Here is a 17,369-nt window from a genome sequence, read left to right as displayed (position 1 = left end):
CGGGCTAATCATCCCTAGTGCTTTCTTTTAGCACTACCCCTCATTTAAATGTAGGACAGTGCGCCCAGGAGAGGTGACTGGGCGTGCATTGGGAGAGGGGGCGCCCGTTCTCCCGCGATCCTTTCTGAATCGGCCTGTTCCTGTTTTTGCCCTACATGTGCTTCTTAGCCTGTATCTGTTGCATAATCTACTGCTATTAGCGCCATTGATGTTTCAAACTCATACACATAGGGCTTCCCTAGAACTTTGAAGTTTGTTAAACTGAAGCCTACACTCACTCAGCCTTGCTGAGCATTGCCCGTGTTTGTTGTAATACCTTCCTCATTTAGTTCTACTGCCAATGAATTCGTGCCTGTATCCAGAACACGTAAAGCTGTAAACCGAGCCTTTGCTTGTTAAACTGTGGTTATTATCACCATACCCTATCTTCCCTGTACAGCCCCCCTTCTCCTGTAGTGCTTTGAACTCCGATTGGAAAAAGTATGATATAAATAAATAAAGATGATGACCTTGGAATAACTGGGCTACAAACACCGGTGCTACATCGCAAAGATTTAATTTCAAATCAATCTGACCAAAAAATAATCATTAATATCGGTCTCTGTTGTGATAGCACCGAACACCAAGGCTGTTGGAAGTAAAATCTGCACGGCCACACAGTTCTCCCCCAGCTGCCAGAGCTCCATGCTGCCCAGCGCCAGGCCAGATGTCAAACTTCATCCAGCAGGCAGCACATCTCACCCAAAGTGCATCCAAGGCTGTAATGAGCAAGTAAAGCTCTCCCTGTTGTGTCTTAATCCTGTGATATAATCTAGTTATTTGCCATAATGCTTATGGCATTATAAACCTGTTATTACATTTTCAAAAGTTCTTAGGCACCTTTTATATGGAGAAAAATGAGTTAAACCACCTAAGACAGCTATGTCCATATCTAAGTGGACTTTTTTTTGCCAACAGAGTGTGTGTGAACTTGGAATAGAATAGAATAATCTGGAGTTTTAGTCCACCATTAGCTCAAGGCAGCTGAAGGCATTACTAATATTCATATACAAGTTCCTGTTCCAAAGAGCTTACAATCTAAGCGTGTACCTGAAGCAACAGGAGATAACATGATTTTCCCAAGGTCACATTATATTAAAAGTAATTTGTATTTACATTCCACCTTTCAGGCCCTTCAGTATAGATTTCCCTGGTGCCAGGGGGCTTACAATCTAAGGCTTTTCTCCCATTCTGTGCCTCTGGGAAAAACGCTCAGTAAGGGGTAGATTTTATAACGTGCGCAAGCAGGGGGAGGGGACGAGGGACCACTTTAGCAATTTCTGCGCAACAACGCATTCTGGCCTTCCCCGGTTCCTTATCCCCCTACCCAACCTCCCTTCCCCCTCTCCTCTCCACCCCCCTAAACTCTTTTGTTTCACAACTTTACTTCAGCTCCCAAGGTGCATGCGTCGGCAGCCGGGTCCTTTGGGACAGCGCTCAATGGCGCTGTCCCGGCCCGCCTCCTTCGAAGAAGCCCAGCACTCGTGCGGGTACCGGGCTTTACGCGCGCAGGGCTTTCAAAATCCGCCCTTAAATGAGGCCCTAGTTTGTACCTGAGGGGGAAGTGACTTGTCCAAGGTCACAAGGAGGTTCAGCGGGATTTGAACCCTGGCTCCCAGCCCATCGCACTAACCACTCCTCTTTTCTTGCATATAAAGAGGGCACTCCAGAGTGTTTCAGAGATATGATCAGACGCTACATTTCAATCTCAAAACGGGCGTGTATAGGTAGGTAGGCCGCTAAACTGCCTACTTATTCCATGTTTAATATTGGGTACGTGCACGCGTACACTTTAAGCCACATAATACAGGGCATGCGGGCACCTCATGGTTAAAAATCAGCTGGATTTGTGGGGCAGAAGCGTATCCATGTACACTGCCAGTTGGACACCCTACTGAAAATATGTCCCAGTAAGCATAAACCATTGAGAAGGACACAGCTCGGTCTACACACACACACTCAAACCCAAGCTGCCTCCTCTCTCCTCCATCTTGCCGGCCTTCACCCCCTTACTTGCAGAGCTCAAAGGGTTAACTGCAATTATAAGTGAAAACAAATGAACTTGTAATGCAGTGACAGAATCAAGGCTAAATTATCATTTCCGTTGTTTTTTAGTTCTAATTGCAGTTAATCCTCCTAGACCTCTGCGAGGATCTCCGTGGCCTGTCTACCACCTTCCCAGAGGTATCAGAACGGAGTGGGCCTCATGGGCTGTGACTTGAGCAGCCTTCGTCAGCCGGCACCATGTACAGCCCCCCCCCCCCCCCCCCCAGCAATCTGAGCAGCACAGAGCTGCCACGGCCCTGCGGCCTGAAGCAGGAGAGAGCCATGAGAGGGAGAAGGAAGGAGGCTGATGCTGAAAGCTGCTCAGGGGGATGTTAGGGAGACAGAGTGGTCGGGTAGGGATGCAGGGCCGGAGGGAGAACAGGGTGGGGGGGGGGGGAATGAGGTCAGGGGGATGGTGGAGGGTGTTTGTACTCATGGGGCATCATGACATACCTTAAGTAGCAATCATAGGCACGGGCCCAATAATTCATGGTTTACCACAGGGCTTTAATAAAGGGAACATAAAGGAAACATAGCAAGATCCTGGCTTACACCACGTAGGAGCAACACAGAAGATAAAAGGATCATTTTTCTTACACAGCAGCTCCTACAGCCCCAGTTCCGAGGTGCACGCAGGATATCTGCTGACTCAGAGCCCAAGCCCTCCGTGCCCGCTCTTCCTGGGAGAGTTCTGACCTGCTGCTCCTTCCTGTTATTGGGGATGCTGGTCAGAGGGTTGGAAGGAAAGAGGGGGCTCAGGGGTTGCGCATTTCCAGGCAGGGACAGAGGGGGACAGCACCTCCCCCAAAACCAGCATGCGGTTCCACTGCCCCCTGTCTTATCCCCCCCTCCCTTTGCTACCCTGAGCTCTGGGTCTTGCAGTCAGTTCCACTCACCCAGCCTGGCTCACTCCCCTGGCCTCCAGCTCATGCTAGCGGTGCGAGCCTCTCCCTCCCCCACTCCCCAAAAAAAAGCCAACCAATCCCCTCCCATACCATTCAGTCTCTCCTCCTTTCCATCCTCTCCATCTCTGCAGCTCCACGCCCCCCGCTTTCCCTCGTGCTCCACCTGCAGGCCTTCACTCACCCACTTTTAGCAGGTAAAGCTGTTGGGTCCTCTTCCTCTTGGGCCTGGCAGAGGTAGCACCAAGCAGTTTGTGTGAGTGGCTCATGTCAGTCTGGCACATGCACAATCACTCCGAGGTGACTCCGCTTCCTGCACACCTTTCATTTGTACATTGGGGTACACTCCTCCTATAAATGTACCGCTGCTGCTGCTGCTGCTGCCGCCGCCACCTCTGCAGCGAGCTGCACAAGATTATTCCTGGGCCATGGGGGTTTCTCTAGCTACAGGGATGGCACTGACCTGAAGACAACCCTATGTTAGTGCTGTGTGGCGCACCAAGGGCCCGTGGTCACCCCCAGCTGTGCTCCCATCTGTGCTGCCCTGGGTCCCAGCTCTCCCCTCCCGGAGCTTTAACTCTGTCCCACCCCACCCCGGCGCAGTCTTCATTGCCCGGGCGGTTCCTGCATCAGGGAGCCTTGCGGGGTTCAGACAGCCGATGCATGAACGAAAGTGAAGAGCCGCCAGCATCCTGGTAGGAAGAATGCCTAAGGTCCAAGAGCAGATCCAGGCTGGGGGGAGATCAGGGATGCCTAGATTGGAAGGGGAGAGAGAGAGAGAGAGAGGAGACTCCAGATTAGATTGGGAAAGGTGGGGAGTGGACAGAGATTGGTTGGGAAGTGAATAGGCACTCAGATTGGGTGAGGATTGTGGTGAGAGGGGGCACTTAGAGATTGGGTGAGGGGATGGGGGAGAGAATGGAAACGAGCAGTGACTGGAAGGCAAAATGGGGGCAACACAGACTCGCTGATTGGGTGAGGGTGTGTTAGATGGGGAGGGGCTGCAGGGCTGGGGAGTGGGTGAGAGAGAGAGGAAAAGGGTAACATACATAGTAACGATGGCTTCCAGTCTGCCCAGCAGGTTTCTTAGGGTTGTAGTTGCCGCTCCGTGCTGGTTACCCCTAAGCCTTATGTTAAGGGCTTGGAGGTCACCAAAGCCAAGCAACTGTCAAACTCCATAACAAAATTACCGTTAGCAACATTTTTATATAGTAAGCAGCCTTGTTAATAATTCAGAGAATACTGATGGAAGGTGCTTTGCCACAGAAGAGGTCCTGTGCTTTTTCCCTCATGTCTGCACATCAGGACCTCAGACAGTAAACGTCAGGGGCCAGCGTTGGCTGTCATCAGAATCCAATGCCACTGGGCTGGAGGAGTAATGGGAGGCCAGGTAGGAGTTAAGAGACAGAAGAAAGGGACTGAAGGCAGGGGAGCAGTCGGGCATTCTGTGTTTGGTGAGGGTTTTGTAAATGTGATTAACGTCAGGGATTCTGCTAGCTTAGGGGGAGGCAACTCTGGTCCTGGAGTGCCACACGGGTCTAGTTTTCAGGATATCCGCAATGAATATCCTTTGGGATATACAGTATTTGCATATAATGGCTCAGTGTTTGCAAATGTACCTCATCCCTCTTCATTGTGGATAGTCTGAAAAGCCAGACCTGTTTGCGGCACTCCGGGCCTGGAGCTGCCCGTCCCCGTGCTAGCCTATAGTTTCCGTGTAGGGATCTGGGCAGAGAAAGAGGAGGATGCCAGGCAGAGATGGGGGAGAATACTGTGCCAGGGCTGCTGCCCTCACCATAGGAGGGAGTCTTGTGCCAGAAGCACCTGAGCTACTCACATTTTATCATGAGAGAGGGGAGGGCAGGGCTGAACGGCCTCAGTAAATGCCTGTGCTATGGAAAGCCTAGCTGATGCTTGTGCAAGCTCACTGCCCCTTCAGGCTCCACACAAGGCCATACGAGCTTCCGACGAACCCTTGAATTTTCCATTGCTACCAAAAGGGTTACCAGAAATAAATTGCTTTTCTGCATAAATGAACCCTTACACGTGCATGTGTAATGGGCAGAAGCTTTCCTCTCACATACATGTGCATCATTTTGAGTAGCTTTCTACCACTCCGGAACACTTTTTTCTGTGGATGGTTCACTGATACAAAAGATTGCAATTCTCTCTTGCCTTCATCAGGATCAAAACAGAATTTTGTGGCACGTTAAGGGTGGTGTTTTCCGTACAAAGAATGATAATAAAGCCTTCACTGCAGGGCTCTTGCTTATATTTTAAAATTACAGTGTTACAAATGTCTTTGCAACAGTTCAAACTGATAGAATCCTAAGTTTTATTTCAGATTTTTGCTTCCATTCCTGAGGTGTAATAAGTTGTAGATGTTTTTCTTACCATCTGCTACTTAGAGTCAAGTGATGTGTGATGTGGCTGGCTGTCATCAGAGCCAAACACTGGTATTTTATCCTGATGCATCTAAAATAGGAAGATAGCAGAATAAGTGGCAGATAAGGTTGTTGTTTTTTTTAACTTCGGCTAGGAATCTAAATAAGCAACTCTGTAAAACCAAAGCAAAAAGGCAAGTCATCTTCCGTTACCTCTGCAATAAAATTATAACTAGAGTAGCATAATGCCAACCGTGTCACACTATCCCTTCTGACAAGGTACGACCTCAAGTTTTAACTTCCGTTTCTCTGCAGCTCACCTTCCAGACTAGTACAAGCTCTAAACATAAGCCGATGGCTTAACATCAGGTTACCTGGCACAAACTGCTCAAGTGCCCACGACAGCTCTCAGCAAGGGAAGCTGTCTCTTGGGTTCCCACTGAGACACCCGCCTTGTGACGCACTGAGCTTTTCTTTGCTCGTCCTCAGTGCCTGCCAGATCAAGCCTTGCCGAGACACTCCTGCCCAATGCCAAGCCCAAGGAGATCAGGGCCAGGCCACAGCCAGCAAAGAGCAATTGGAAATTAGCAACAAAATCCATACAGAAGGAACCCAGCTAAGAAGCCGGGGGGCTCAGAGAGGTGTAATGGTAGACGCTGAACCTCTTCACTTGTACCAATCAGTAAAGACCATTGCCATATGCACAGGCTGTAAATCTGGCAAAGCTACTTGCTTTTGATTAAAAAAAAAAAAAAAAATAGATAACACAAACACACACTTATTTTCCCACTGTCTGGCTTCAAAAATGTCCCTCCACAGGATTACAACAGGAGGTTAAGAGTCTTCCTCGTAAGAGCCTTCACGTGCTGTTCAGTGCCACAGTTTGACATGCTCTTATTCTGCGCATCGCAGACTGTGCAGCACGCAAACACTTTCAGTTCTAAAAGCCATGGGAACCCTAGCACTATCGAACTACTTAGGATACAGCCGGGAGAGGGGCCGCAGTGACAGCCAGGCCTGCTCAGCGTTTTCTGGTATGCCTGCTATTAGGAGTGGGTAACAATATAAGGGAGTAGTTTAAAACCAGCAGGGCTGCAAGTTTAAGCAACTCCCTAGCCTTGCCCCACACTGTGCTGCCAAGTGACCCAGTTTCTCAAAGGAGACTTTTGGCCGTTTCTGATTAATGAATTTACACTCCATTGTATTGTGCGCTCTCTCTAATTCTGCTTCTCCTGCTTGAAATCAGCACTACAAGTACCAGAATGCATCAGGAAGAGATAGCAAGGTGCCAGGGCTGAGCAGAAACCTCCCGCCGGAATCTGGGTCATTTGGCAGCTTCACCTACCCCCCTGGGACAACACCTACCTGCCAACTGGTTGGGGCACCAGAAAATGCTGACAGCAGTGAGCGTGCTCACAGAGCTGGAGATGCTTATTTACAATTTCAGCACTGCTACAGACTGTTCCACTTATAAATGTGATGCTCCAGAAGTCATAGACCAGAAGCTTCTTCTGCACACTGTGACCGGCCGGGACCTCCTAGACCCCACTCAAAATAAAGCTTCTTTATTTTCCCAGGCAACAAAATCGTCATGAATAAAATTAGTGCATAGAAACATAGAAATGACAGCAGAAGAAGACCAAACAGCCCATCCAGTCTGCCCAGTAAGCTTTGCACTTTTTTTTTTTCTCATACTTCTGTTAGTCTTGGCTCTTAGTAACCTTTTGGTTCTATTTCCCTTCCACCCCCACCACGCATATTTGGTAAAATTCAGCAAACCCTAGAGAGTGATCCCTGCCAACACCCCAGCTGAGGTTGGAGAGAGTAAGTAACTGGCTGCAGCACACAGGAAAAGAGGAGGCATCTATTAGCATCTGACAGGCCATTAAAGCAGCAATCCAAGCTAGATGGTTTGAAATAGTTTACCTAGTTGTTAATGCTGTGCCTTTCCGTTTAAGTCTTCCCGAGCTCATCTTGTTTTCCTAATACAACTTGTATTTTCACAATTGTTTAATACAGGGCGTGTTCCTTTTAGCTCTTCCCTTAAGTTGACTGTTCAGTCGCGGATGCTATATATTCATGCACACTTGTGATACGTGTACTTTAATAAGGAGCAGCGCTGTAACACCCAGCCACATGCTTGAATAAGGGGAGGAAGGAGGAGGAGCTTTCAAAAAAACTGGACAGCAGTATTGCTTTAGAACAACATATCAGAATCTCCATTATTTTGTTCTCTGGGTGGCGGGCGCTTGGCCCAGCAGATGCCCCCCCTGCTTCCTTGGCCTTCCAACTCAATCAGGCCGATCCAGAAAGAACCGCGGGAAAGGCGGGCACTCCTTCTTGAGCGCCCACTCTCCCGACGCGCGCCCAGCCACCTCTCCTGGGCGCGCGATTCAGTATTTAAATGAGGGGATCGTGCTAATAAGGAGGCACTAGGGACAATAGCGCGGCCCTAGCACCTCCTTATTAGCGGTAGAGGTGGCTGTCAGCAGGTCCGGACAACCGACGTTCAATTTTATCAGCGTCTGTTTCCGAACCAATTGACAGCCACGGGTTAGGAAAATGAACACTGGTAAAACTGAGCGTTCATTTTGCTAACTGCTAACCAGCGGGCAGATTTTTTTTACTTTTTTTTTGGTTCCTCCGACTTAATATCGCTACAATATTAAGTCAGAGGGTGTACAGAAAAGCAGTATTTTCCGGGTTGCTCAAAAATTAGGCAGGCATTAATTTCTGAGCACAAAATGTGCGGCGTGCCCGCACATTTTACTTTCCGTATCCCGGGCACTAACTAATAGCCTCATCTACGTGCACGTGCATGTGATGAGTGCTATTAGTTTTTGGGGAGGAGGGGGTTGGCCGTTCATTTTCGACACGCTAAACCCCTTACTGTAAAGGGGTAATAGACTCACGTCGAAAACACGCGGCCAATGGCATGCTAAAAGGTGCGCTGGGTATCAGCCTGAACATGACTTGGTCTTTACTGAGCTATAGTGCCATGAGCTTTCATTCTTAACTACTTAGGGCTCCCCACTCCTGATTTAGCCCAGCCATGGCAGTGACAGTCCACAGACCTCCCAGTTTGCATTGATCCTGAATCTGATGATTACGTTTTTGCCATTGTGCAATGATAGAGACGGTCTTCCCTCAAGAGCTATAGGGCTACCAGAAGGCCCCACCACCCCTCCCCCAGACCATCAGAAACAGGCTGAAACCAGGGCTGGATACAGGCATAGGCAACATAGGCAAGTGCCTAGGATACTAAATGCTGAAAGTGCCCTAAAACTGCAACTCCCTCTATTGCTCTCTGTGCTACCAGCCTTCTGCCTATGGGTGCCATGATCTTAAATCTGACCCTGGCTGAGACATGCAATGGGGGTAAAAAGCAGGTCGGTCTCAGCCTGTCCCTGAGGGCGTGAAGCTAGCTAGAAACCTGCTGATACCTCAGCCAGTCGGGTTTTCAATATATCCACAATGAATAGGCACATGAGACATCTGCATGCACTGGAGACCAATTATATGCAAATTTATCATGCATTTTCATTAGGAGTATCCGTAAACTCAGCTGGCTGTGGGGTCTCCAGAACAGGTTTGCAAAGTCCTGTGAACACTAATTTCATAGCATCCTGGTCACAGGCGGCTTGAGAAGCAGAAGCCAAACTCGGAAATCGAACCCTCATTGAAATACACAGCACTGCCATTGAGTCACTGGCCTAACCTTCCATTCATTTGTTTGACTCCATGCCCAGCTAGAATATATTAAACATTTTTGACTGGTACTACTGCTTTACAAATGTGTTGTCTGATTGCAGGAGCATGACTGCACTTTCCGCTTAATTCCTGATGTTCAAGCAGCATAGTCTGAATTATCAAGAATGTTGCTAGCAATAATTTTGTTACGGGTTTGACAGTGCTTGGTTTTGATTGTTAATGTTATTACCCTTAACATAAGGACTAGGGGTAATCTGCACAGAGTGGCAGTTACTACCATAAGAAACTTGCTGGGCAGACTGGATCCACCATTTGGTCTTTTTCTGCCATCATTACTATGTTACTATGATATATTTCCAAATGTTTAAGGTTCCTCTCTACAGCATTACCTGGTGCATCACCACACTGCAAAGCCAAACTTCATAACTTCAACCCCCCCAGTTAGTGGTTCTTACTGACAGTCTTGTACCCAAGGCTCAGCTACTCCCAGATATATAAGTTGTAGCCAATGCTCAGGATGCACCCGGGGGCTCTGGTACTTGCGGATATATAATGCTTGGGGGTGTACCTGGGGCTCTGTACTTCTGGCTGTGTAAGTGGTATCCTGTGCTCAATGTATACTCGGGGCTCTAGTACTTCCTGGTATATGAATGGAGTCCTGTGCTTGATGTGTACTCAGAGCTCTGGGACTGTTGCTACTATTACTACTGCTACTACTTAACATTTCTACAGCGCTACACAACATACACAGTGCTGTACAAATGTACAAAAAGACAATCCCTGCTCAGTATATACTGCCGGGCACATAAGTAGGGTATACTGTATTCAGTATGTATGTGGGCTCTAAACATTCCAGGTGCTTGGTGTGTACCTGGGGCTCTAGTACTCCTGGGTATATACAGGGTCGGATTTAAGATTGTGGAGGCCATAGGCAAAGGTCAGGGGTGATAAGTTCCATCCACAAAAATCAGAGAGCAGCTGGGGGAGTTCAAGGTGCTCATTACCAGAGCCAACCTCTGTCAGGATGTCCACCTGCTGCAACAATGAGGTCTAAAACAGATGCCACCTGCATGCAGAACCTCAGGCTTGTTGAATGTCCACCAAGCCCTTCAGTTTGCTCTCTTTCAAGTGGTCCAGGTGTACTCTAGTGAAGCTGCAGAGCTGCTCCACCTTGCTGTACCTGCCTGCCCTCTCCTGAAGGAGGAGATCCAGCCAGAGGAAGGAGAGGTCACATCCATGGCCTCCTTTACTATGTCCCGGAGAGGGAGTCTTCCAGCAGGCACGCTGGATGATATCCGATCCCGGCCGAATGGTGTTCCCCATCAGCTCATAATTTCCCAAGGCATGCCCCCCCCTGGGGTCTGGCTGACTCAGTCTTCTGGCTGAAGATTCCTGACCACCACTGGTAAAAGAATGGGGTTACTAATTCTGGCCCAGGGATCTCCATCCCAGCCCCCAGCCCCCAGTATCAGCTATCCTTTCCCAGCTCAACTGCACCCTACAGCCTGCAGCGCCAGAGATAAGTTCCGGGGATAGGACCCAGCGCCCCAGCTTTGCCGGCTAGTGATCCTCTAGCAATTAGAGCTTGCGTTCCAGCCAGTGGTGGGAGGAGAGGAGGGTAATGCCACCAAGGGTTCTATTGTGGGGGGAGGGGGGGTTGTAAAATCTCGGGTTTGGGAGCCAGCGATGACAGGCATCTTGAAATTACGTACAGAGGAGAGTGGTGCGCCCCACTCCATGTGGATCAGGCGTGGCAATGACTCTGTTGTCCTCCTCCCTGATGGTTTGCAGGGCGCCATCAATGTCCTGATATTCACCTATCTTGGACAGCTTGGCTGTCTGTGCTGTCTTCTCCCTCCTTCGCTTCTTTCCTAATTCCATCTTATTTGTGGTGGAGGTACTAGGGATGAAAGATCCTGGAGGCATCTGGCCATCTGCATCCAGACTACCTATATCTAGGATTTTCCTCTGCTTTTTAATTAATTTATTTATTTATCAAGTTTTATATACCATCGTTCGGTTTTGCCATCACAACGGTTTACAAAGTTTCGATGTTAACAGAGTGCTCAAAAGATTTATGCGAGAGTTAACATAGTTATTATAGGCGTTATAAAAGTAGTTCGGATGTCGAGCTACACATGTTATATTACGTGCTTACATTGGTTCCACATGGTTACATAGAGCAGATAGGGAGGGAAATAGTGAAAGAGAGTCATTGGGTGTTTTGGTAGGCTTTGGTGAACATCCATGTTTTTAGTTCTTTTTTGAAGGTTTTTACATTTTGTTGTGTTCTAAGTTCGGTTGGGAGGGTGTTCCAGAGGTGGGGACTTCCTAGGGAAATGGCTCTTTTCCGAGTTGAGGTAAGTTGTTTGGATCAAGTAGGAGGAATTTTTAAGTGACTCTTGTTAGTTGAGCGGAGGTTTTGGTTTGGTGAGTGGAGTTTTATTGAAGTACTTAGCCAGTTTGTTTGCTTTTCGTATATTATTTTGTGAAATATGGATAGAATTTTGTATATTCTGAATTTTATTGGGAGCCAGTGTAGTGCTATAAGTGTTGGAGTGATGTGATTATGTTTTTTGGTTCCAGTGAGTATTCTGGCGGCTGTATTTTGAAGGACTTGGTCGTATGGTGGTGAGAGGTAAGTTGAATAGCAGGGAGTTGCAGCAGTCCAGGTTGGAGAAGATGAGTAGTTGAAGGACTGTTCTGAAGTCGTTCGGAGAAAGGAAAGGTTTTAGATGTCTTAGGGTTAGGAGTTTGTGGTATCCGTCTTTGATTTTAGCGGTGATGTGTTTCTTGAAGGATAGTTCATTGTCAATTATGACTCCTAGGTTGCGGGCATGAGTGACAGGGGAGATTGCCACTTTTTGGCTCATTATGTAGGGGTTTCCTGCTCAACTGCATCCTCTGGGACTTTAAAGGCATGGGGTGTTCTCAGGCAGTGCCCTGGTTCTCATAACTGGAATCCCAGGATTATACAGGGACTCTTCTGCTGGAGTAGACTCCTCCAAGTTATCTTTAGAGGCATTTCCAACTTCGCTACTGGAGTCTGGGTGAAGGAGGGATTGCTTAGATCTCTGGGTGCTTCTCCCTCTTCTTATTTTCGGGTCATAGGACTCCTGGCTTTCGGGGTTCACAGCCCAATGCTCCAGTTACTTGCTGCTGTCAGCTAGAGAGGGTCCTGTGGAATGGGAGGGAAAGGTCTTGTAGACCTTTGGTTCAGCGCTGGTGGTGCTGGTGGAGTCCAGTTTCTTCCCTTCTGCACGAGGAGGTGCTCATCTGCTCTTTCAGGGATGGGGTTGTTTCAGTGGAGGAGGGGGCCAGAGCCCTTCCTCTCCATCTTGGTAGCTCCTGAGGCAGCATTCTCTACAGGACTGTGCTCGATGTTGTTTGAGGGCATAGGTTTTGTGGCCAAGAGGGTAGCCATAGCTGGGGTGCTCGGTGCTGCAGCCACCGAGGAGAAGCCTTGCTGGTTTAGGTCTTTTTGGCTTTGGGGCACCCCTTCTGGATGTGCCACACTCCCCCGCATACATAGCATCTTGTCTGCCTCGCTGAGTAATAAATACAATACATATAGCCATTGTGGAGGATGGCAAAACACCACTCAGCCTCCTCTTGACCTCATGGCAGCTTAATCACTGCCTCCCTTCCAGTATGACTGAATGTGCCCCATAGGGATTATCCACATGGGTGACCTCAGGACTCCAACTGGGAGGAAAAGTGGGGACATTCAAGAGCATGACCTTCTTCTCCAGCCCATCAAGGGGCTCCAAAGGGTGGAAGACCTCTCCTACCACTAGCTCCTCAGTGAGCACCTGCTGGGTTGCAGCTAAATTCGCTAGAAAGAGTATAACTTTCCCACACATCTTCCTGCAAGCAACTATATTCTTCGGACCCACTAGTTCCGCCACTGCTGAGGCGTAGTCTTGGATATCCTCCTCAGGCAGCATCGCGCAGCAAACGCCATGCTTCCTGCACACGTTTGTACTGCCTCTGCTGGGGGTTTTGGTTGGTCTGACTTTAGAATTGGATGTACTTCCAGCCACCAGCGGTGCATACGACAGCTTTTGGGCGGCTGGAGAATGGTGAATTCAATTAACAGGGGGGGGGGCCCCTCCCCCAAACTGGTACTAGAGTGAAGTTTTGTTATCCCTTTTCATGTCCCTCCTTCCTCGATTATTCCTCTCTTCATGGGTGGCACTCCGGCCACGTCAGTGTCGACACCACACAATGTGATATTAAGGGCAGTGTCTGGGGCGGCGAGCATGTCCAGGAGGAAACATCTGGAAGGGACAGCCACAGGTAAAGCTGGGCCGAACCTGGGCCTGGATTACGGCTTCGCCTGTCATGACTGGGATCGACATATTCCTTCCCATTCAGAATGGTGCAGGTAGGTAGTTGGGGGCAGATATGCCCCCTGCCCCAGGGCAGTGCAAGTGGATGACTCATTGCATTCTCTCCCAGGGCTGATAGGTTAGACGCAGACCCTCCCAGGCAGTGCAAGTGGATGAATACGTTGTGATCCTTCCCAGGGCCAGTAGAGCATATGAAGCCCCTCCCAGTAGGACATGGTTGGATGGTTGTGTTGCATTCCCCTCCTAGCACCAGTGAAGCAGATGTGATCCCACCTGAGAGGGCGTGCCCTAAGGGAAGCACTATGGTCTCACCTGGGACTTGTGGGATAACTAGGATCCCTCCAGGGTGGAGGGAGGTATGCGGCTGAGGGCTTGGGGCAGCGGCATTAGACCTCTTCAGTAGATGGTGGGATGGCATCTCTCTGGGGGTCCAGGGTATTTTCTAACAATTGTAGTAGCACGTGCTCCTGGAGCAGAGAAACATATACTCTTGAGACTTTGAGCCTTTTTGAGTGACTGGGGGTCTGGTGTGGCCGGGGATCACGTGGGCAAAGTCTTTCACTGTAGTTACTGGGAGAGAGAAAGAGCTGAACAGTCTTGTATAGCTGCAGAAACTTTGAGATGTCTGGTCCCTCTTTAGTTCCTTTGTAACTGATTTTAGGCATTTTTTGCTCAGCAGTGACCTTGCAAAAGATAGATATACGAAAAACTACACACTGTGAGCTAATGAAAAAAAGGTAAGCAGAAGCACAAAACTAAAAGAAAGAACAGGTCCTAAGTTATCTGCAGTTAGGTGGTCAGAGAAAAACCTGAGCTGGGCTTTAAGTAACCAGTTACTTTTGTAATAAAGAGGAGGGGAAAAAGAGCTTAGCTAACCTAAATCCTCTTGTAGGCTGCCTAGAGATGCTAAGAGGTAAAGGGGTAAATGAAAAAGGAAAGAATATAATTGTTGCAGGCTTGGTTTCAGCCTGGTAGTGGGGGAGGGGAAAACACACACAGCTTTAAAAACGGGCAGGTTGCAAACACTCCGACAAAAAAAAAAAATCAGAAAGAAAATCTTCTGGTTAAACGAACAAGGCAAAACCCCTCTGCGAAACAAACCTCTGAGAGAGGTATTTAGGGAGGGGGAAAAAAGTAGAGGGGGGAGGTCAATTGGAAAAGAAACAGGATAAAAGAAAAGGTTTAAAAGCGAGAAGTTTTCTGCTCCAGAAAAGGAGTCAGGAAAAATAAATATGCCCTTTAGTTGTTGTTCTGCTTCCACTGTAGGCAAAAAAAAAAAGCAGTGCCTGCCATCCCAGAAATGAGCGCCGAGACCTTACCTTCTGGAGCAGCAGAAGGCGAGCCAGCCCCCCCCCCGGGGCTTTCGCGGTGCCGCTCTACTACCTGCATTACAGTAATCACCTGGATGATGTCATCGCAGGAGCAGCAGCAGGAGGCGAGCCAGCCCTCCCCCCCGGGGCTTTCGCGGTGCCGCTCTACTACCTGCATTACAGTAATCACCTGGATGATGTCATCGCAGGAGCAGCAGCAGGAGGCGAGTCAGCCCCTCCCCCCCCCCGGGGCTTTCGCGGTGCCGCTCTACTACCTGCATTACAGTAATCACCTGGATGATGTAATCGCAGGAGCAGCAGCAGGAGGCGAGCCAGCCCTCCCCCCCCCCCCCCCCCGGGGCTTTCGCGGTGCCGCTCTACTACCTGCATTACAGTAATCACCTGGATGATGTCATCGCAGGAGCAGCAGCAGGAGGCGAGTCAGCCCCTCCCCCCCCGGGGCTTTCGCAGTGCCGCTCTACTACCTGCATTACAGTAATCACCTGGATGATGTCATCGCAGGAGCAGCAGCAGGAGGCGAGTCAGCCCCTCCCCCCCCCGGGGCTTTCGCAGTGCCGCTCTACTACCTGCATTACAGTAATCACCTGGATGATGTCATCGCAGGAGCAGCAGCAGGAGGCGAGTCAGCCCCTCCCCCCCCGGGGCTTTCGCAGTGCCGCTCTACTACCTGCATTACAGTAATCACCTGGATGATGTCATCGCAGCAGCAGCAGCCCCAGAGCGGGGGAACCGGAGCTGGAGGGAGCGACGGCGAGGCAGAGCGAGGGACGGCGCCCGCTGGCAGCGGCCGCACCATGGAGGCCGGGGGGCTGTGAAGGCGGCGGGCTCAGCCGCCGGCCCGCTCGCCGCGGACCCGGCGGGATTTATGGGGGAGAGCGCCCGCTCCGGAGATGCCAAGGAAGGAGCTGCCTTTGCCAGAGGGCTGGGAGAAAGCCTGGGACTTCGACGGCAAGGCCTACTACATCGACCACACCAGCAAGACCACCAGCTGGATCGACCCGCGGGACAGGTAGGAGCGCGCGCGCGCGCGCACACACGCGCACCTGCTGAGAGGCCGCGTGCACCCGTCGCGAGCGAGAGGGCACCTGCCGCCCGGCTGCTCTCGCGCGCCCGGCACGGTCCCTAGCCGGCTGCTTAGGGATTGCTTTCGGGACGCGATGCTGCTGCGGGGGGCTTGTGTTCCTGGCTGCTGAGTATTGTTTTGAATGAGACTCAAGTTCTGGGTCCGCGTCTTGGAAGTGTGACATTCTTCTCTAGGGCTCGCGAAGGTTTTTCTGCCCCCCTAAAGGATGTCCCGCATGCCCACGGCAGGGGCTGTTCGACCATAGCTGAAGCGGTTGCGGTTTAAAAGGCTGCTTTAAACCCCCCCCCGCAATAAAAGTCGGCCCACGTTAGGGAAGCTCGGGTCAGCGGTTTCCCCAGGAATGTTACCCTGAATGAACAGCGTAATCGCTCACCCTGGGATGGCAATGTGCTGCTGTGATAGTGTGACTGTGACTCCTTCTGTGCAGGCAGGCGTGCAATCCGTGCATTGAGAGGAGAAGTCACATTCCCCCTATTACAGTACTGCTGGAATCTAGCAAATGACGTACACTCGGAGGTAAAAAGGAAACATAGTTAGAAAACTTAGGTGCCAGATGAAACTTTACAGGAGTCAGGGAAATGTTCTTTTCCTTAATTTTTGCTTTGTTTTGGTATTTTTTTAAACTTGCTGTCCCAAGGAAACAGACACAAAGAGGGGTTGAATTGTCACAAGTGTGAGCAGTAGCACCAGTCATCAAGGCTTCAGTCCTGGCTATGTGCATTTGTACATAATTTAATCATCTTTTTTTTTTTTTTATCTATCTAAAATGGAGAATACAATGTACAGAAGTACAAAGAAAGCCATTTTATTTTCAGTTTAATGATTGCAATATGTGAATGTGCAGCAACTCGCATACCTTTTTGTTTTTTGCATGGTGCAGGTGACAATGCATTTCTGTTCCTATTTCTCCAGTGTTCCATTGTATGCAGAAGTTCTCAGTCTGTCTGTACATTTCAGTTTCTTATTTCTGGTCTCTTATTCTGTATTTGAGAGAGGGTCTGTGGTTTGCAAGGGTGATTGTGGTGAGGGAATCTGCTAGTGTGTCGGTTCTGTTCGGCATTTATTGCTTTAATTTCATTTCTCATGTTTCTCAGTTTTATTTATTAATCATAGCAACATGGAACATGACAACATTTATATGTGTTGTGTACAAAGTCACTTGACCGTAGGTGCCAAACTGCCTGGGTAAGATTCTGAACCTTGATAATAATCCAAACACCTAGTTAAACAAGTGAGGTTGTTGGACAAACAACCAAGTAAGAAGTATCCAAAGATGTTAAGACCACATAGGTCTTGTCTTGTGGCACTTCCTTTGGAAAGTGATTACAATACTCATTTACAGGTATATTGTGAACATAAAAAGAATAGTGGCCCCTTTTTAATATGTTGATTACTCATTGACACCCCCTCTCTTGCCTTGCTTTGAAAGCCTTGCCGTTTGGCAGCTTGGCACAATAGGAGGAGTAAATGAATGAGTCAGATTCTGTTCCTTAAGTTCCAAGGCCGGCTTTAGGAGTGTG

The 17,369-nt window shown here is 49.2% G+C and overlaps 1 protein-coding gene and 1 long non-coding RNA gene across 2 annotated transcripts in view; one reads left to right on the top strand and one right to left on the bottom strand.

Annotated features, from left to right (window-relative positions):
- Positions 1-2,571: 2,571 nt before the first annotated feature.
- Positions 2,572-15,588, bottom strand: LOC115079887. Its single transcript, XR_003853431.1, has 3 exons — positions 15,451-15,588; positions 5,382-5,462; positions 2,572-3,740 (listed from the first exon to the last, which is right to left on the bottom strand). It is a non-coding gene; the product is annotated as an uncharacterized LOC115079887 (long non-coding RNA).
- The window catches only part of WWC1 (WW and C2 domain containing 1), a 297,528-nt gene continuing 295,650 nt past the window's right edge, over positions 15,492-17,369 (top strand). The window contains exon 1 of the mRNA XM_029583831.1: positions 15,492-15,774. Within this exon, the coding sequence (XP_029439691.1) occupies positions 15,656-15,774 (119 nt within the window). The 5' untranslated portion in view covers positions 15,492-15,655. The remainder of the gene's footprint in view (positions 15,775-17,369) is intronic.

The sequence above is a fragment of the Rhinatrema bivittatum genome, chromosome 18 (genome assembly GCF_901001135.1).
Source record: "Rhinatrema bivittatum chromosome 18, aRhiBiv1.1, whole genome shotgun sequence".
Lineage (NCBI taxonomy): Eukaryota > Metazoa > Chordata > Amphibia > Gymnophiona > Rhinatrematidae > Rhinatrema > Rhinatrema bivittatum.
Note: the sequence above shows the minus strand (reverse complement) of the source record. Positions and strands in the feature narration are given on the sequence as shown.